An 18,941-nucleotide genomic window follows, 5' to 3' on the forward strand; every position below is an offset into this window, starting at 1 on the left:
TCCTAGGACATGCATGTTTCATTTTTTTTTTTTTTTTTTTTTTTTTTTTTTAAATTTGCTTCTGTGCCTCGAGTATTTATTTTCTTTATGAGTCTTGTGTTTTATTTTAATTTTTAATTAAAAAAATAGGACAAATTGACCAATCTGCTAGTTGAATTTAGGACATAAAACTCTTACCTACGCATATTAAAATAAACCAGTGTTCCTAAATTGTATTAATTAGTGAACACTTCACTGTCAACTAAGTTGTTTTCAATGTCCTTAAAGAAAAAGTCAAGTGTTTTATTCTTTGCGGAAAAAGAAAAATACTCAATGGACATTATTACAATTAGTGCTCGATCTTAGGGGAATGTGTGTATGAGTCTCTAGACCCTAGACATAAGGTTTGACTTTTGGCTTAAGTGGCTTGTCTTACTTCTCCTTAAGGTTTCTTTTCACAGCCTGAGCTCCTCACCAAAATCAAGTCTTAGAGTGCTTGTGAAAGCTTTCATACTATGAATTCCTTTTTTGTGTTTCTTTATGTCCATCAATAGTCTGAAACTTATGTTTTTGCTACACGTATTAGACATATTGGATGAGTTTTCAATTCATTGGGTGTCAATTGTTTTGAAATTTGAATTTCTTATGCAAACTATCTTGGGTAATACCCGCGGGGGGGGGGGGGGGGGTGTGTGCTGAAGTTTCTACTGATTTTTGTGTTTGACTCTGCATTTTTGGTCAGTCACGTCTACACGAGTCCTAGTTTTTGGGCTTATAAATGTGTGCTTGTGTCTGGACCCTTTCACTTACCTGCTTGGACAGACACGATCCTGTCGGTTTTAAATCACTCAGAACCACAGTTTGTCCCTAATTTTTGTCGCTCTTCTTCTTGCACTCACCGATTTGTCCCTCAAATCATCAGTCTCTTATCACATCCATATTAAGGCAATGACGATTTCTCGTGTTTCTCTCTCCTTTTTTCCCTCTTCTGATTTCTATTCCACCTACACGAATTAGGGCTTAGATTCACACTTGAGACTTCATATTTGTTGTTATTTTTTATTTTTTTTAATTGTTTAAACATGGTGCATTTGTCATATCTAAGCATTGGAGTATGTGGTGTCCATTGGGAGCTTTTGCACACTTGGGTGCTTTTAGCTTAGGTGGTGGTCTAGACTAGTTCACAAATGTGCACGTTAGAGTTGGTTTGTGCGTCATCGTTTGGATCTATGATTTGTCAGTGTGTGCCTTAGGTGATTGACTTTTTTGTTTGGATTTGTGAGTTGGTTGATTTTTTTTTTTTTTTCAGGAATATGGACGAGTCATCCAAGAAGCGCTCTCGCGATACGGTAAGATTTGGAAGTGAAGCTGCTGATTTGGCTTATCATGAAAGATTTCAATCCCGGCCATTGATTTTAGAGAGACAGATTGTCGATTCTGACTTCGAGGAACCCCAATTTGCTTTCATATTACATACCTTTGAGTCTAGGGGTTGGGATTCTCTTGTTTTAAGACGATATTTTGCCTATCCTAAAATTGTTCGCGAATTCTACGCGAACATTCATAAGATTAAGATGGACCCTCCCTCTTTTGAGACTTACGTTCGGGAGGCCAAAATTGTGGTCAACGCCAAGCTTCTCTCAGAGGTTGCACAAATCCCTCTTGTCCCTGAGCCTGGCTATCCTTTTGGCAATCCTGAGCTACCATCCAAAGACACCATGATGACCAAGTTCACCTCTGCGGACGGTCCTTCATGGTATGAGCATGAGAACTCCATCCCTTTAGCCCGTTTCACTCCAACCATGTATCTCCTAGCTCGGATAATTCTCCAAAATGTGTGGCCTATAAATCAGCACACTGAAATGGGTGTTGAGAGGGCTAAGTTTATGTTTGCTATGGTAGATGAGGTACCCATTGATTTCTGCACTCATGCCATTGTGGCTATGATAGAGGCATTCCATGATAAAACTACCTCTCTTCCTTATGCTGGCCTCATCTCCCGGATTGTCATTCATAAAGGAATTCCCATCCCAGATTTTGAACGTCACCAATTTTCCTTGGGGTCTTTTGGGAAAGCCACTGTTAAGGAATCTCTTGCCCAGTGCTCTCTACAGCCAAAACAGGGATTGCCACAAGCTCATAAGTTCCCTGCACCAGCCGCTGGAGGTGCTTCATCCTCTGTTTCTATGTCTGCTCTCATGAAGGAAGTTAAAGGCCTTACTCGGATGATGGGCAACATGGAAAAAAGGGTGAAAAACATAGATGAGCGCACAGCTAAGATGGAAAAGAGGCAAGAGCCCAGGGGAGAGCACTTTAAGCAACATTTGTCAGCAGGAAGGAATCAGCTGAGTTATTCATCAAAAAAAAGAAAACAAATAGTGGAGTCAGACTCAGACTCAGACTGATCCTGCAGTGGAGCAGTGATGGGATGCTGGCTTAGTTGCTTGATTGATTGTCTTTGTTTTCTCCCTTTTGGCCTTGGTGACAAAAAGGGAGAGATTTTTGGGGATGACTTGACTTGTATATCTTGATGATGTATGTAGATGATGGTGTTTTTGGCTTAATGGCTGATAGAGTTGAAAATGTGTATGATGAAGCAAATGTAATTATTATCTGGATGGAATGTTTTGAAGATAATTCATTTATGAAATTCAGGTACTTCAGCTTTATGTGCAATGCTTGTACTTTTCAAAATCCCCATGTGTTTTAAGAGTTTGTTCATGATTTTAGGAATTGAAAGTAATTGAATTCAAGTCTAACATATTTTAGTGGTTTGATTTGAATGCAAATGCCTTTATAAATAAGGTTCTTCTCTTTAACCAGGTGGAATTTCAATGAAATTAGTTAAGTTGCCGGGTCAGCTGCTTGACTTGTAGACTTTCTTTTATTCCTCTGGTGTTCCAAATATCAAATCATGATTGCTAAAAACATAGTGGTTTTAATGTTTCTTGTTCAGCCACTGATCTATGAATTGTGAAGTCCTAAAATCTGGATAAATGATGTTATTCGTTTATTAATAAGTATGGTAGCTTTTTAGGATAAAAATTATTAATACTTTCTTAAAAACTCCTCTCCCATATAAGTTGATTTGACACAATTAGGAGAAGAATTCGTGTTATACTTTATAATATTAAGGCTTTAGCAATATTTAATATGTCTGAACTTCATAGCTTACTAGGGTTTGTGAAATATTATAAATTATTTGGAATTTAATTCTTTGTACAGGTAACTGGGTAAGTTGTCATAAATGGTTGTAAATTAAAGGATAAATTTTTTGAACCTTTTAGATGAGAATGTCACTGCTTAATCAGTTGGGATTTCCTATGCTGCTACATCTTAGTTTTGGATTCTGTCTGGTGTTAGGGAAGATGTAGATGTGAAATTCCCAAATCCCTTGGTGACATCAACTCTACGTGAAAACTACATTGAAGCTGAGAGTCAGGTGAAGGAGATGAAATGGAAAAAAGAAAAGATGCTGGAAGATATGAAGAGAGAAGAAGCATTATTGCATGCTGCAAAGTTTGATTTTGATAAAAGGAAGCAAGAGTTTTTCAAGTTCCTTGCTCAAAGCTCATCGTATGCAACTCAGGTAGTTGCCTTGAACTAGTCTAATCTAACAATAATTTGAATCTTGCCAATTGAAATAAGAGCATCTCCAAGAGTATTTAAAAGACCAAAATCTTTTAAATGTAACTATAAAGACTCAAAAACCTTATTCGAGAAGGCTTTCTTCCTACTCTTCATACCAACAAATTGCTACAATGCTTATTTTATAGAAAACAACCAATGTAGCATCTTCGTTTATTATTTTAACATTAAACGTTCATCATCTCTCTCTCTCTCGTCTATGAAGAACTGCTCCGCTCCAAAGCCTCCACTTTGCTGTTCTTTCTCCCTGACAAAGGAGCTCTCTATAAGCAAAACGAGCACGCCATCTTCGAGGTGAGTTCATCTCTATTCTCAAGACCCATATCACATATTATTTTTGTACCCTTACGTGGGAATGTAATTTAACTTTGAATTCGTGGAGTGTTACTTTAGTAAGGAAATCACCGGGCAAAGGGTATTTTTTTTCCTCATCTGTATAAATTTTACGTATGGGTTTTTATTTATACATACGAGGCTTGATAATGTTTAGCAGGAAGATCGATGTAACATAAATGGATTATAACGTCTGTTTTGATTGCCTCTTTTCACCATTTTTGGGGGAATTGATGTGTGTGTTTCAGTTAGATTTTTTATTTTTTTTATATTTATTTATTTTTTATGAGTAATATTGTATATATCAAAAACGCAGAAGGGTGCAACCCTATTACACAGGGAGTATAAAAAGAGAGCGCCTAGTTAGAAGGAGAGAAAAGAATAAGAAATTCAGAAAAACTAATCAATAACAGAGCTAACCAAGCAGCTGTCCAAGTGAATAGTGTAAAGAAAAAAAAGTGTTGAATTGTAATATATTGTAATATATTGGGTTGATGGTTGACAGTGTGAGTTTGTTTGAACTACAAAATCTCTATGTGTGGGTGTTTCAGTTGATGGTTGAACTGCAATACATTGGTAGTAAAGGGTTCTAAAGATGGTTTTATATATTTGAAAAAGAAGAAAAGAAGAAATTGCTCACTCAGACAGCTCATTCATTTAACTTGTAATTTTTTGTTTGTTCATTTTTCATGATTTGCACTTTTTAAGATTAGATAAGTTGGAGAAAAGAAGATTGTGTCTCTTGTTTCTTTTTTCTTACGGATAATTATCGCATTTTAGCTTTCATCTTTCACTTTTAGTTAGCATTTTTTCACTATTGTGATTCTTCTTTTGCACTGTAAAATGTGTCTAGAATCCAAAGGGGGATCTCACAACGGGGTCAATAGGTGTTGGAAGGTACTAAGGTGAGACAATTTAGAAGGTCGATAGGTGTTGGAAGGCACTATAAGATCGGCCTTGTCTACGTGATGAGGGATGTAATATCTCGATTAGACAAGTTAGAAGGTATTAAGGCTGTTCTTAGAGATAGAAGGAACAAAGTTAGGAGAGGGAGATCACTCACGCATTGAGGGGGAGTGGTAAGAGACCTACTTAGTATAGGTGGTCTTTTAGCATGCCTAGGTTTGAGTCTCATGCGTATACATGCATCCTAGGACATGCATGTTTCATTTTTTTTTTTTTAATTTGCTTCTATGCCTCGAGTATTTATTTTCTTTATGAGTGTTGTGTTTTATTTTAATTTTTAATTAAAAAAATAGGCCAAATTGACAGCTAGTTGAATCTCGGACATAAAACTCATACACTACTTTTCCTTGACTAAGAGCACTTTTCCTTGACTAAGAGCACCTACGCATAGTAAAATAAACCAGTGTTCCTAAATTGTAAAAATTAGTGAACACTTCACTGTCAACTAAATTGTTTTCAATGTCCTTAAAGAAAAGGGGAAAATTCATTTTACCTTCATGAAATTTCAGGTGTTTTTCAATTTAAACTCCAAAGTTTAAACATTGGCAATATAACTTCCTATTGTTTTAAAAATTTTTAATTTAAACCTTCCGTTACTAATTTCCGTTAAATTGGACGGAAATTAAAAAAAAAAAAAAAAACCTGAGGGTAATTATGTAATTTTATAGATTTCCATCCAATTTGACGGAAATTAGTAACAGAAGGTTTAAATTGAATTTTTTTAAAACATTAGAGGGGTACATTGCCAATTTTTAAACTTTGGAGTTCAAATTGAAAAACCCCTGAAACTTCATGGGGTAAAGTAGATTTTTCTCTAAAGAAAAAGTCAAGTGTTTTATTCTTTCCGGAAAAAGAAAAATACTTGTTAGGGATAAAATATGCACATCCACTTATGTTTATTTACCATTTTGCCATTATCCACTCATATGGTGACACGTGTCACCATGGGCTTATAAAAGGAAAAAGGTCCCCTTTCTCCTTAACTTGGTCTCTCGGTCTCCCTCTCCAGGGGACTCTAGACCCTTTGTGGGAGGACCTCTCCCCCCTCACAAACATCTCATTCTCTCTTCCTTTCACATATCTCACTTCACATATACAAGTTATTCATATCTATTTTTGCCCATATATGAGACGCTAACTTGAGCGTCAGAGGGTCTTTGGAGCTACAACTGGAGATCTCTGACTGTGCTTTTATTTTGTAGAAACACCATTGATGTACATGAATCTCTTTCTCAGCCCAACAACAAAGAACCACTGGCAAACAGTAATGTAGACCAAAAATTGCACCAATAGTACTCAATGGACATTATTACAATTAGTGCTCGATCTTAGGGGAGTATGTATGACAGTCTCTAGACCCTAGACATAAGGTTTGACTTTTGGCTTAAGTGGCTTGTCTAACTTCTCCATAAGGTTTCTTTTCACAGCCTGAGCTCCTCACCAAATTCAAGCCTTAAGAGTGCTTGTGAAAGCTTTCACACACTTCACATAACACATGGTCAACCTGCATCATACTATGAATGCCTTTCTTGTGTTTCTTGATTTCCATCAATAGTCTGAAACCTATGTTTTTGCTACACATTGGACCTATTGGATGAGTTGTCAATTCATCGGGTGTCAATTGTTTTGAAATGTGAATTTATTATGCAAAGTATCTTGGTAATACCCTTGGGGGTGGGGAGCTAAAGTTTCTACTGATTTTTGTGGTTGACTCTGCATTTATGGTCAGTAGTCCTAGTTTTTGGGATCATAAATGTGTGCTTGTGTCTGGGCACTTTCACTTACCCACCTGGACAGACAATCCTGTCAGTTTTAAATCACCCTAAACCACAAATTGTCCCTCATTTTGGTTCTCATCTCAAATGTTTTTGCATGACATAGTGCATTACTCAATGGTGTATAAACATGGTGCATTTGTCATATCTAAGGATTGGAGTATATGGTGTCCATTGGGAGCTTTTGCACACTTCGGTGCTTTTAGCCTAGGTGGTGGTCTAGATTAGTCCACAAATGTGCAGGTTAGAGTTGGTTTGTGCATCATTGTTTGGCTCTATGATTTGTCAGTGTGTGCCAGGTGATTCGACTTTTTTGTTTGGATTTGTGTGTTGATTGAACTTTTTTTTTTTAATTTTTTTTTTTTTTTTTTTTTTTTGTCTGGAATTTGGCCAAGTCATCCAAGAAGCGCTCTCACGATACCCTAAGATTTGGAAGCAAAGCTGCTGATCTGGCTTATCATAAAAGATTAATCCCGGACATTAGTTATGTTAAACATACTGCTGATGAAATCCCTGAAGTTTATGTTATTGCGATCGGTCACAGTTCCTCTGAGCGATCGAGCGCACAAGTAACGACTACTAATTCTGAAGCTTCTGCTAGTGCGATTGAGCGCACTCACTACAAGGCAAAAGTCTCTTGTAGAGCGATCGATCGCACACATGCATCCTGAACCCTCTAGTAGTGCGATCGAGCGCACTCACTACAAGGCAAAAGTCTCTGGTAATGCGATCGATCACACACACGATCATCTGAAGTCTTCTAGTCTTATTGCATCTCTTTCTTCTAATACAAACTTACTTCTAATGCAAACAAATAACTCTTTAAGTCATCTGTTTGCATTCTACTTCTATTGTTCTCTTGCTTTTATTTTCAGATTAGTATTAGGTCTTATGTTAGGATTATGTTATTAGTTTTTGAATTCACATCAACTTATGTTATCAAAGTTTGTGATAGATTATAATTGTATTTTCTATTCTATTTAATCTTAATGAGAAAGCAACACAAATTATTTCGCAAAATCACGTTCTCTAAGAACTCTTTTATGGTATCAGGGCCATTATAGGCATATGCCCCATAGCTTTTCTTTCTTAAGTTGCTTTCTTTTCTTTTCTCTTCTTCTCCTGCATCACACAAACTGCTCTTCTATGGCAGCCAATACCTCCTTTTCTGCTCCTTCTTTTTCCCCACCTACCCTTTCTCAATTCAATGGAAAGCTTGAAGGTCCAAACTATCTTGATTGGAAAACTCAATTCATGCATATCCTGCGCACCCATGAATTAGTAGGCATCGTGGATGGAACCGAACCATGCCCTGCTCAATTTATCACTGATGACAGTGGTAAAGAAACCCTCAATCCAGAATTCACTATCTGGAATAGAAAGGATTAATGCATCCTAAGTTGGATCAATGTCATATTATCTGAGAAGGTCTTGTCCCCAGTTTATGGACTTGATACTTCCAAACAAGTCTGGTTAGCTCTAGCAACCAGGCTAGCTAAGCTACCAATCCCCAGTGGTAAAGACGAGGAAAACAGATTATCAGATAAATCCAGAAACTCGAGGTGTCTCAAGTCAGCTACATTGTCAGGAATCTTGCCCGTTATGGAATTGTTTGACATGGAGAGCTTCACAAGCTTCGTGAGGTTTGCAAATACACTCAAGTCTGCATCAGCAGAGAGAGCCAAGTCATCAAGAACAACCCCAGCAACGTTTCCACCGTTACAGACAATTCCATTCCAAGAAGCAGGGCAGCCATTGAAGTCAATAGACTCCTCATTCCATGAACTAAGGACATAACCGGTGGGATCATGCTTGATACCCTTCTTGAATTCGAGCAGCGCCAAAATGTCCTGTGAAGGAAGCTGCCCCAAGGCACAGAGGAAAAATAGGGATGCCACTAAAAGCTTAATGAGCTTCATATAGTTGTGTCAATGGCTTCACCAAAGTAATGAAAAAGCTCAATGTGAAGAAAACAAAAGAGCTTTTCAGCTTGTAACCCACAGATTCAAAACAGAGCAGAACCCAGCAACAACTCAGCAACCCTTCCCTCCATATTATGAGAAATCAGCCTAATGTAGTCAAGATAATGGGGTTTCAAGCTCACAAAACCGCAAATTTAAACAAACCCAACCAAGTCGCAGACTATTTTTACAGTAAAACAAGAGGCATGCAACAACCCTTCTCCTAAAAATATGAGTAATCACCACTTCGGCAAGCAAAACAAGAACTTAGAACAAAACAAAGCAACCAAAACCCCCATATGTATTCACCAACCCAATACTTTTTCCAGACAAACAACCAAATGTTTGCAGTCCAGAGCCTCAAAAGACTGCTCCTCCTCCGATAAAACTCAGAAAATACATTATTGCTTCAGCAAACAACAATTATTAACAACACAAAGCTGACCCAGAGCATTAAATGACTGAATGTGCTAGGAAAACAGAGTCACTTTCAGAGATCTAACCAAAGCAAACAGAGCATTTTCTTACCAATACCCTTCATCGATGAACAATGTAGCTTCACCACCCTCCTTCCCAAAGATTCAGTCTTTGAAGAGACTAACAAAGTCACTTCCTTGCAAACCTTAGGGCTTTGAACAATCTGATACTATAAACTTCCACATGCACTACAGCAGCCAAAAAAAAAACCATGAAGAAACAAGAAATGGGCCTCCACCAAATACACAAAGGGAATGCATTCAAGACAAGGGACCCAGAAATTTTTTAGCCATGAGAGGCATAAAAGCTCTTAAAAACATTACAAAAGCCCTAATCTTTCTTTAAGGAAAGTAACTACAAAACCCTTTTATGTAACAACAAAAACCTTTGAAGGAAAAATGCCTTTGTCCCTTTCCACTACAATCTTTACACTTTACAGGTGCATGTGAGATTGTGAAGACAACAAAACAAACCCCAAATTGTTTGTGCATTGGATGAATATTAAAAGGAAAAAACACGTTACTTTTGCTCAGTCTTTTTAGGGGGTTTAGTGTCAGCTAGTGAAACAGTAAGCGGGAAAATCTTTAGGTTTTTTTTTTTTTTTTTTTCATTTTTGGGTGTAATATGGTGTAAGTGGAGGCATTCACCCGCCAAAAAAAAAAAATAATAATAATAATAAATCGTCACTTTCCTAGTGGATGTCAAAGGATTTATCAAATCCAGTTTAAGATTTTGCACTTTTCTGGAAGGCAGAGAACTGTTGTGGTGGAATGTGCCACGTAGGATTGATCCCCACAGCTGCCCGATTGACTAGGGTTCCATTCTTGCATATTTGTTGGCTGGCCCCAGTCCAGATGTGAAATTGAGACACGGGAGGTGATGTAGGTGGGAAGCGCAATGATAGAGGAATGGTCTCCATGGTTGGCAGTATGTAATTTCTGTCATTATTACGTCACCAAAAATGAATCATGCATTTTTAATTGTTTATTCTTTAATTTGGAAATTTTTATTAAATTTTTAGATAAATTAATTTGTATATAATATATTAATACTAATTTTAACTATAACATTAAAAAAATACTTTTTTTATTTTTTTTATTTTTAGTCTAATAACAATTTTATTTAAGTAAAATACTCGTATGTTCTTTTATGAGAATCTTTCATATTCATTCCTTGAAAAGAATGAAGAGCATAAAATTCTTACATCAGATAGCATAAAGCTTTAAGAGCACTGACAGCAGATTTTCAACCATTTTCCTTTAATTTAGGAAATAAAACTACTTTTTGATTCCATATACAAAAACATTTCACAATAAATTCCCTTATTTTTTTCTATATGAATTAAATACTACTTCTTTTTATTATTGCAACCAATGATAGAGGAGAGAAGAGAGAAAATCAATTTTTTATAATTTAATAATGCATTAGGCTTTTGATGTGGGTGCTTTTTGTGTTTTTTTTTTAGATTTTTCCTAAACATAAGAAAGGGAATGAACTATACAGAGTCTGCTGCTAGTGCTCGAATAAATCATAGAAAAGCTATGAGTTTACAACGTCATAAAGACAAACAAATCTTGTAATGAAGTCATAGATATGACTTCATCACTCGCTTAACCCATATCCAAATTTCAGTTATAGAATGGATCTGCTCCAGACAGATTCAATCTAATACATAGGTAGCCTATATTCTCAACTTTTATTTTCTCGGCCATGGGAGTAAAACCCTCAAACCAAAACTAATCCTCATCGACCTAAAGGTCAGGATAAAAACATTCACCTCAAAATATCGCTCATGAAAGTATATTTAAGGAGAAATCAAAACCTTATTAAAAAACACAATAAAAAAAATCAGCAAACAGCTACAACAGTCGGGCCGAGGGAAGCGAAGCACATTGGCCGACGCGTGGTGGACGAGGTGGAGCTGTTTTGCGCTGATAGGCAACTGAGGAGCCAATGAGAACAGTGGGCTGTGGTGTGACTAAGTGAAACCAGTTGATGAACCTAGATCTATATTTGAAAAATTAGATACAAAGCACAATCGATTCTCAGGAGGCGAAGAGTGGCATAGCACGGTGGAGGGCCGACGGAGGTAGCGCAGCATAAGTAAAGGGATGGCCGGAGCTGGACAGGTCCAAAAAAACCAAAAAAATAAACTAAAAAAAGAAAGAAAGAAAGCTCCCTCCTACCACAAAAATAAATAAATAAATAAATAATGACCGTATAAAATAATTACTTAAAAATAAATATGGCATTATATGGCATTTCTAGCAAGTAAATAAATGTAGAAGACCAAAATAATCGGAAAACATATAGTGAAAATGGTTTATATATATATTTCATTTCATCATTTCATTCATTATTGAAAACTATTTTGAAATTTCAATATCATAACACAGCAAGGAGTTTCCTCTATATAAATCACTTTTTCAATACCGTAGAGTGCACTCTTTCGTTCACCTCCCGTCAAACCAAGGGCGGAGGGAGGGATTGAGAGGGGTCAAATGCCCCCTTACCTTTCAAAAATTCTCCTAACACCCCCCTAGAATTTCTCTAATATCCTAGTTGCCCACCCCAACCATCTATCAAGAGGCAAGTATTTTTCAAGAAAAATGAGATTCACAACTTATGCCATTTTCGTTATGTTCTGTAATTAGGTCAGAGGTTCGGAGGAACTGATGAAGGTTGAAGACGAAGGATAAAAATTGTCTTTTTAGTTCATTAAAAAACACACCGTTTAACTTTACTAGAACTATCGTACAACTAAGGTAAACAAATGCACCGTTTAACTGGGTTAAGCTCAATGCACACGGCACCGTTTTAGTCTTTGGCGTTTGTTTTTGTTATTTTTATTCCCAGGACGTTTGTTGGAGAAGAGGCTTAAATTGTTTCAAATTAATATTTAGGAGGTTTGTTTTTTTCTTTGTTTAGATTTTTAGTAGGGCTTAAAAGGGGTCAAACTTTCAAAGGACGATTTTATTTATGAGAAATGCTAATATTTGGCCCATATTTTCTTACAATCAACCATTAAATTTATGGGGTCTACCATTGACTTATGAAGGATCTACATAAGTCTACAAATCTAATGGTTAATTGTAAAGAAATATGAGTCAAATATAAAAAACTTATTAACTCCTAACATTTCTCTTTATTTATTTATTTCTGATTCTCTTTGGCCTTTTTCTTAGCATTTACTGATTTACTAATTAGGAAATTCTGGCAATAATAGTTGGGAGTTGCAAAATCAAATTTTTACAGAGATTGCTTTTAGTGTAGGTAAAAATAGCACAACCAGATACTTAATTTAAGTACATTAGAACAATACATGGATTCAGAAACTTCATAAGTATTTTACGGTAAAATACATTACATGGATCATGTAAATCATATAGATGTAAACAAATGCAAAAGCTAGAAGTCTACTTCCACCCCACATGCACCTTGTAAATTATATAACTATATTAAGAAATGCACCGGATACAACATTTTAAAGCAATACGGTTGACAATCACATTAATGTAATCAGTTGGGAATAGAAAGTTTATGCAACAATTTCCATCAGGTATGAGTAGTTGCCTAAGCTGCCTTACAAAGTCAAAATATCTAGGCCTCACGTGTCCTTCTCTTCTCTTCATTTTTGACTTAGAGATATTGCCTAAGCTCCAGCTACAGAAATATGCCAGAAGTATCCATTCTACATTTCTACGCAATGTTTTCTCAATCAGAAATTCAAAAAACTTCACAATTCCCAGACATTAAATCGTTGTAAGTACAGGCATAATGAGCATTCAGTATTGGATATGGTCAAAATCAGAATAAAAACCATTCCCCATCTTGGCAGTAGACGTCGATCCGTAGGAAAAACATGAATTAAAAAATCACCATATCAAAATGGCCCTTTGGGTTCAAAAAGTAGAAAACAACCAATAAAACCCTAAAAATACAAGACGGCCCAAAAGATCCACATTTTTTCCCTTTCCCTCATCTTTCTCAACAACCAAACATAATACAACTCAAACAAATGAGCCTATAATGCACTGTAAATACTTGAGATTAATTTATTAGACTCGAGAACTGAAAAAAGTATCAGAAATCAAATTCCAAATCCAAAATTTTAGAAGTACATATCAGAAATCAAAAACCTAAACTCCCCAGTATAAAAATTGCCCAAAATCTCAATACAAAATGAAATATGCATATACAGAGCCAAAAAAACAAAAAGGCCTAAGGAGAGAATGAATCATTTTTTTGTTAATCGGGCAACAACCAAATTTGAACTAGGGAAGGAGGATTTGAAGTCCCCCGCCTTACCACTCGGCCATGTCGCCAAAATTTTAGAAGAACAAACCATTTTTCATTTTTGTAAAGGAAAAAAAAAAAAAAACAGAAATAAAAGAATGAATTAAAAGAAAATAATGAACGCTCTTCATGCAGCAAAAGAGTTCTTTTTTTTTTAGCCAAAACCAAGATTGAATGAATCAATCTTCTAAAATGGAAATAACCATTGTTTAGACCTATGAAAAAGTTCAAAAATAAAAAATAAAAAACAAAAGAAGAATTTTATTTAAGGGGGGTGCTGGTGGCTTTGCGGGGATGGGTGGCAATAGAATGTGCATATGATGCAGTAAATGAGAGAATATATGCATTGCATACATTTAATTTTTGCATGGCTACCATATTTGTTTTTAGTGCCTGAATATAAAAATAAAAAAATATAGTGTCATGGCCAATTATTCATTCCATTTGTCTAGAAAAAAAAAAAAAAAAATATATATATATATATATATAAAAGTAAAAACTATCTAAAAGGAAGAAAGACCAAGAGTTGTGGTACAGGATAAAAAGAAAGGGGTAAATAACAAACATTTCATGCATTTGAAGCATAAGTACGTCTAAGGAAAGCAGATTCAGAGGAAACCTCAACCCCTTTGTACTAAGAAATCAACTACTGTCCATTGAGTCACGTGGACAACAGACTATTAATTGGGCAGTTCAGACACTATTAAGTAATGTTGATATCCCATACGTGAAATCACTGCACTCTGTTTCTTCAAGAATTTGGAGCATCAATAAACTATAGTGAGGTATTGATTTTACATATTCTTTTTCTACGAAAAATTTTAAGTATTGATTTGTTACTTATAAAAAAAAAAAAAAAAAAACTATAGTGAGGTACTCCAAGTCAAGGATCAGAAGCATATATCACAGAGAAATCAAGATAAATCATTGTATTTTACGCTCTTTCTGATAACTAAGCAAATCCACGTGTGCAAAGGAAAAGGAGACAAACTGGAAAATAATGAAAAAATAAATAAATTAAAGCATTTAGAGATAGAAAGCTAATCACCATTGTTCTTATGGAATTGCCAGCAAGAAAATGAAACATAGAGATACATAGGTGGAAGGGTCTGACACGAACAAACCTTTGGAAATCCCAGTTGGTCGATCAATTTTGCTGCTTATGAGTCACTTTGAAATGCGCTCTCTTCTTACACATCATCTAGAGCAACCCCAAGTGAGTCCTATAGAACTATTATCTGCAAAATAATAGTAGTAGTGGAAACATCTCAATCATGTAACACATTCATGTATCAAACAGATAATGAACAATGACAGTTTGGATTTGGCTTAGTTGCAAAGCACTAATTACATGCATTAATAATTGGCCATTTAAGATAGTCAATCCATACGGTTAACAAATTTTTCCCCTACTTGAACAGAGTACTAAAAATCTTGGCTGAACTGTTATGGACTTATGCAAAATCAAGTCATAAGTTTGTGCGTGAATGCTTAGCGTGTCCGCTTTTGCTTTTGTCGAATCAGGAAATCCCTTTTTTCTCTTCTCATATCCATTTTGCCCTCGTTCTGATAGTAAAGCCTCCGTCTGTGCAGAGGAAAAGGAGACACTGGAAAATAATGAAAAAATAAATAACTTAAAGCATTTAGAAATAGAAAGCTAATCACTGCTGTCCTTATGGAAAATAGTAAAGAAATAAATAAATTAAGGCATTCCCTGGATTCCCGCTCCCCAACCTTGAATTCATAACTTGCATAATGAGTTGCATTGACATCTTCGCCTTTGATCGAATGCCTCTTTCCCACACCACCAATTGACAAATGCCGAGGAAAGAGTGAATCAACTGATTCAACCAACCACAATACAATACACCACCCGAGCGTGAACCGATTGTAGAATACACAATGGAAAAATGATGAATTTGTCGCTGCTGTACACAAAAGACAATGCTATATATGGACTTCTGTCATCCCTGTTTCATGACATCTAAAATTGATGAACTATTGTTCTCATTTTGCTTCTTGCATACTTCACATGAACATTTTTTCGTTCATGTTCAATCCCCCAGCCCATTGCAACATTTTTTTCGTTTCCTTTTTTCTTCTTTTAAAGATTCTGTTTTACTTTACTCTTATCTGCATGCTTAAATATTTGCTCAAATGCAGCAGTATGGTCCTAGATCAATGATTTTCGCCTAATTAACCAAATGAGGCCTCATAGTTATCACTTATCAAGAACCAATTGTTTCTTCAATTTGCAAAGAAAATGAGAGAAAATTGAAGTTTTAAGTTGAATTTCCAATTTGAGGAAAAATGCAAAATCGACTTCACTACCCCTGGTTCAAAAAACTCCACAGTAAAGACCAATAAAAATATGATTGGCAAGCCTAACAAATTGATGGAAGCATGAAATCTTAGACACCAAAGTGCTCTTGTTAGTAATGTCTACAACGATCTCAAGTATAGCAGAAAAGGCACAAGCTGGAAACACGTAAAATAAGGAAGGAAAACACAATCAAGTTTTATATTATATGGCTCATTATTTGCAATCACATACTAGAGCCATCCAGGTAAGATTAGCATGAATGGATCTGGTTATATCCCACCGCAAAAATGATTAGTGACTATCTCCCATGGTAGGTACTTAAAGGAGTAAATGGAAGCTCAGGACAAAATCTGCAGGGTCACAAAAGTTTTGACAAATCAATTGAGGTATTGAACCTCTGAAGCATATGCTTTTTCTTAGCATTTACTGATTTACTACTAAAATTAGGAAATTCTGGCAATAATAGTTGGGAGTTGCAAAATGAAATTTTTACAGAGATTGCTTTTAGTCTAGGTAAAAATAGCACAACCAGATACTTAATTTAAGTACATTCAAACAATACATGAATTCAGAAACTTCTTAAGGATTTTATGGTAAAATAATTATATGGATCATGCACCATAGATGTACCCTGCAAATCACATAGAAGATGTAAATAAATGCAAACGCCAGAAGTCTATTTCCACCAAACATGCACTATGTAAATTATATAACTATATTAAGGAATGCAACAGATTCAACATTTTAAAGCAACATGGTATGTGATTGTGATCAGTTTAGAATAGAATGTTTCTGCAACAATTTCCATCAGGCATGAGTAGCAGCCTAAGCTCATCATTAGTTTAAAAAGCATCAGGATGGTAAAAGCAGAAATACCAAGACTCAAACTGTTAATCCTTCCTTCCTTCAATGTTTGACTATGCTTCTACCAAAAACAGCAGCAGCTCAAAATACAGAATATGCCAGAAGCATCGATTCTACGCAATGTTTTCTCAATCTTCCAAATCCAAAATTTTAGAAGTACATATCAGAATCAAAAAACCAAACTCCCAGTATAAAAATTGCGCAAAATCAATACAAAATGAAATATGCATATACAGAGAGCCAACAAAAAAAAAAAAAAAAAAACCAAAAATGCCTAAAAAGGAGAGAATGAATCATTTTTTTGTTAATCAGGCGACACCCAGATTTGAACTGGGGAAAGAGGATTTGAAGTCCCCCGCCTTACCACTCGGCCATGTCGCCAAAATTTTAGAAGAAAAATCAAATTTTCAGTTTTGTAAAGGAAATGAAACAAAAAACAAAAAACAAAAAAAAAATTGAAAATCTCCATTTGTTTGGGGGTGTAAATCATGCCAAAAAAAACAAAAAAACAGAAATAAAAGAATAAATGAAAAGAAATTAAAAAGAAAAACCCAAAAGAAAAAAAGAAACAGAAATAAAAAGAAAAAGGGAAAAAAACAAAAAACAAAAAGAATAAAAAAAAGAAACAAGGAAAAAAAAAAGAAACAGAAATAAAAACAAAAAGAAAAAGCCAGAAGAAAAAAGAATCAAAAAGAAAAACTCAAAGGAAAAAAGAATCAAAACGAAAAACCCAAAAGAAAGAAAGAAACAAAAAGGAAAACAAAGACAAAACCTAAAAATGAGACGATGAATCATTGATCACCTAAACCTTATATCGGCACCACGTATCGTGGTCCATAACAAGCAATAGAATTCTTGGCCCTGCAGATCTTAAACCTTCTCACTCTAGGAATGGGTTTATTCAAATCAAAGTATCGGGATTCAATCGGTGAAGAAGAAACCTGGATAGCTTTGAAAGGTTTAGGAATTGGGTTTGATCTCTTTCTCCGGACGCCCCAATTAACACTGAAACAAGTGCGGCAAAACTCATCTGCGTTGCATTCCAGAGTGCACGTTCTCCTTCTCCGGACGCCCCACTTAACTCCGAAACAGGAGCGACCAGACTCTGATTCAGAGTCTAAACCACGAAGTTGGATCAGAGCGTGAGCCACAGTAATCTCATCCGGACTCAAAGTGAGAGTATCCCCTTCCATGCTTTATCTGATCAAATCTGGAAATTCCAATGACACTGATGTATTTTAGTAATCCACAAAAATATTGAAAACCCTAAAAATAGAGCATACAATTCAATCACAGTCTCTAAATCTAAGCCCTATATCTTTCGGAATTTCGAAATTAGGGTTTCATTGCGCTGGATTCCAATCAAACCCCAGATCTGAATTTCTTTCAAGAGTTTCCAATGTCGGATCAAACTGTTGTTAAAATTAATCGCCCAGGAAATCGAAAAAAAAAAAGACGTTGAAGTTCAATCGCTTACCATTAACGGCGGACAGGGCATAAGGTTAGGGTTTTGATCCAAACCCTAAATCCAAGTCAAAAAATTCCTAAAATTTTTTCGCGAAAAGAAATCTCGATGAAGAAGAAAAGCGTAAGTACAGAAAATCCCAGATAAATCTAGGAGTTGTCGGAAAAACATACCTGAGACGGAGAGAGAGGCTGAGCGCAGATCAAACACGAGGAGAGAGAGAGAGGCTGAGTCTGAGAGCAGATCAAATCAGAGCCCCTGATCGATCGATTTCACCGAGAGCTGCGAGAGCGGGAGCGGGAGTGAGAGTGAGAGTGAGAGCGAGAGCGGGAGCGAGCGCGGGAGATAAAGAGACTGAAAGAGTGACAAAAGACGATAGGACCAGGAATTTTGAATTTAGACGGATATTTCGGTGGATTGGTCCCGGACCGGCCGGTCCGGGACGTATGGACCGATTATAACCTTCGTCACATAAACCAAAAAATTGCAAAGTATTATTTGTTTGTATTCCGATTCTAAATCAAAGTCTTTTAGAAAAGTAAAACACTAAAAACTCTTTATATCGGATTATGCATTTCAAATATAATTTTTTTTTTTTTTTTTTGCATTTGTAAACAGTAATAATATGGTTCATACATTCATCTTATTAATATATTATTTCTCAATCCACACCTCTCTTTTCTTAGAATTTTTTTTTACTATTTCTCTCTCCACATCTATTTTTTCTTAAAAGTTGAAAAATAAGATATTTAGAAAAAAAATATAATCCTTATAAAAAAAATTAAATGATATAGATAAAAAAAAAAATAGATAATCGGATTTATGATGTCATTTAAAACTTATTAGCTAAACAG

At 35.6% G+C, this 18,941-nt stretch overlaps 2 protein-coding genes across 2 annotated transcripts in view; one reads left to right on the forward strand and one right to left on the reverse strand.

Moving 5' to 3' along the window:
- Positions 1–3,586, forward strand: part of LOC132169549 (protein DEFECTIVE IN MERISTEM SILENCING 3-like) — a 6,044-nt gene extending 2,458 nt beyond the window's left edge. The window contains exon 5 of the mRNA XM_059580571.1: positions 3,343–3,586. Within this exon, the coding sequence (XP_059436554.1) occupies positions 3,343–3,586 (244 nt within the window). The remainder of the gene's footprint in view (positions 1–3,342) is intronic.
- A 4,557-nt stretch (positions 3,587–8,143) lies between these two features.
- On the reverse strand, positions 8,144–9,255 carry LOC132169551 (LRR receptor-like serine/threonine-protein kinase GHR1). The gene is made up of 2 exons (XM_059580572.1): positions 9,191–9,255; positions 8,144–8,770 (listed from the first exon to the last, which is right to left on the reverse strand). Exon 2 carries the CDS (start codon positions 8,618–8,620, stop codon positions 8,144–8,146), a length of 477 nt encoding a protein of 158 aa, XP_059436555.1. The 5' UTR covers positions 8,621–8,770; positions 9,191–9,255.
- Between the last annotated feature and the right edge of the window lie 9,686 nt (positions 9,256–18,941).

This window comes from Corylus avellana, chromosome ca2 (assembly GCF_901000735.1).
Source record: "Corylus avellana chromosome ca2, CavTom2PMs-1.0".
In the NCBI taxonomy this organism is placed as follows: domain Eukaryota; kingdom Viridiplantae; phylum Streptophyta; class Magnoliopsida; order Fagales; family Betulaceae; genus Corylus; species Corylus avellana.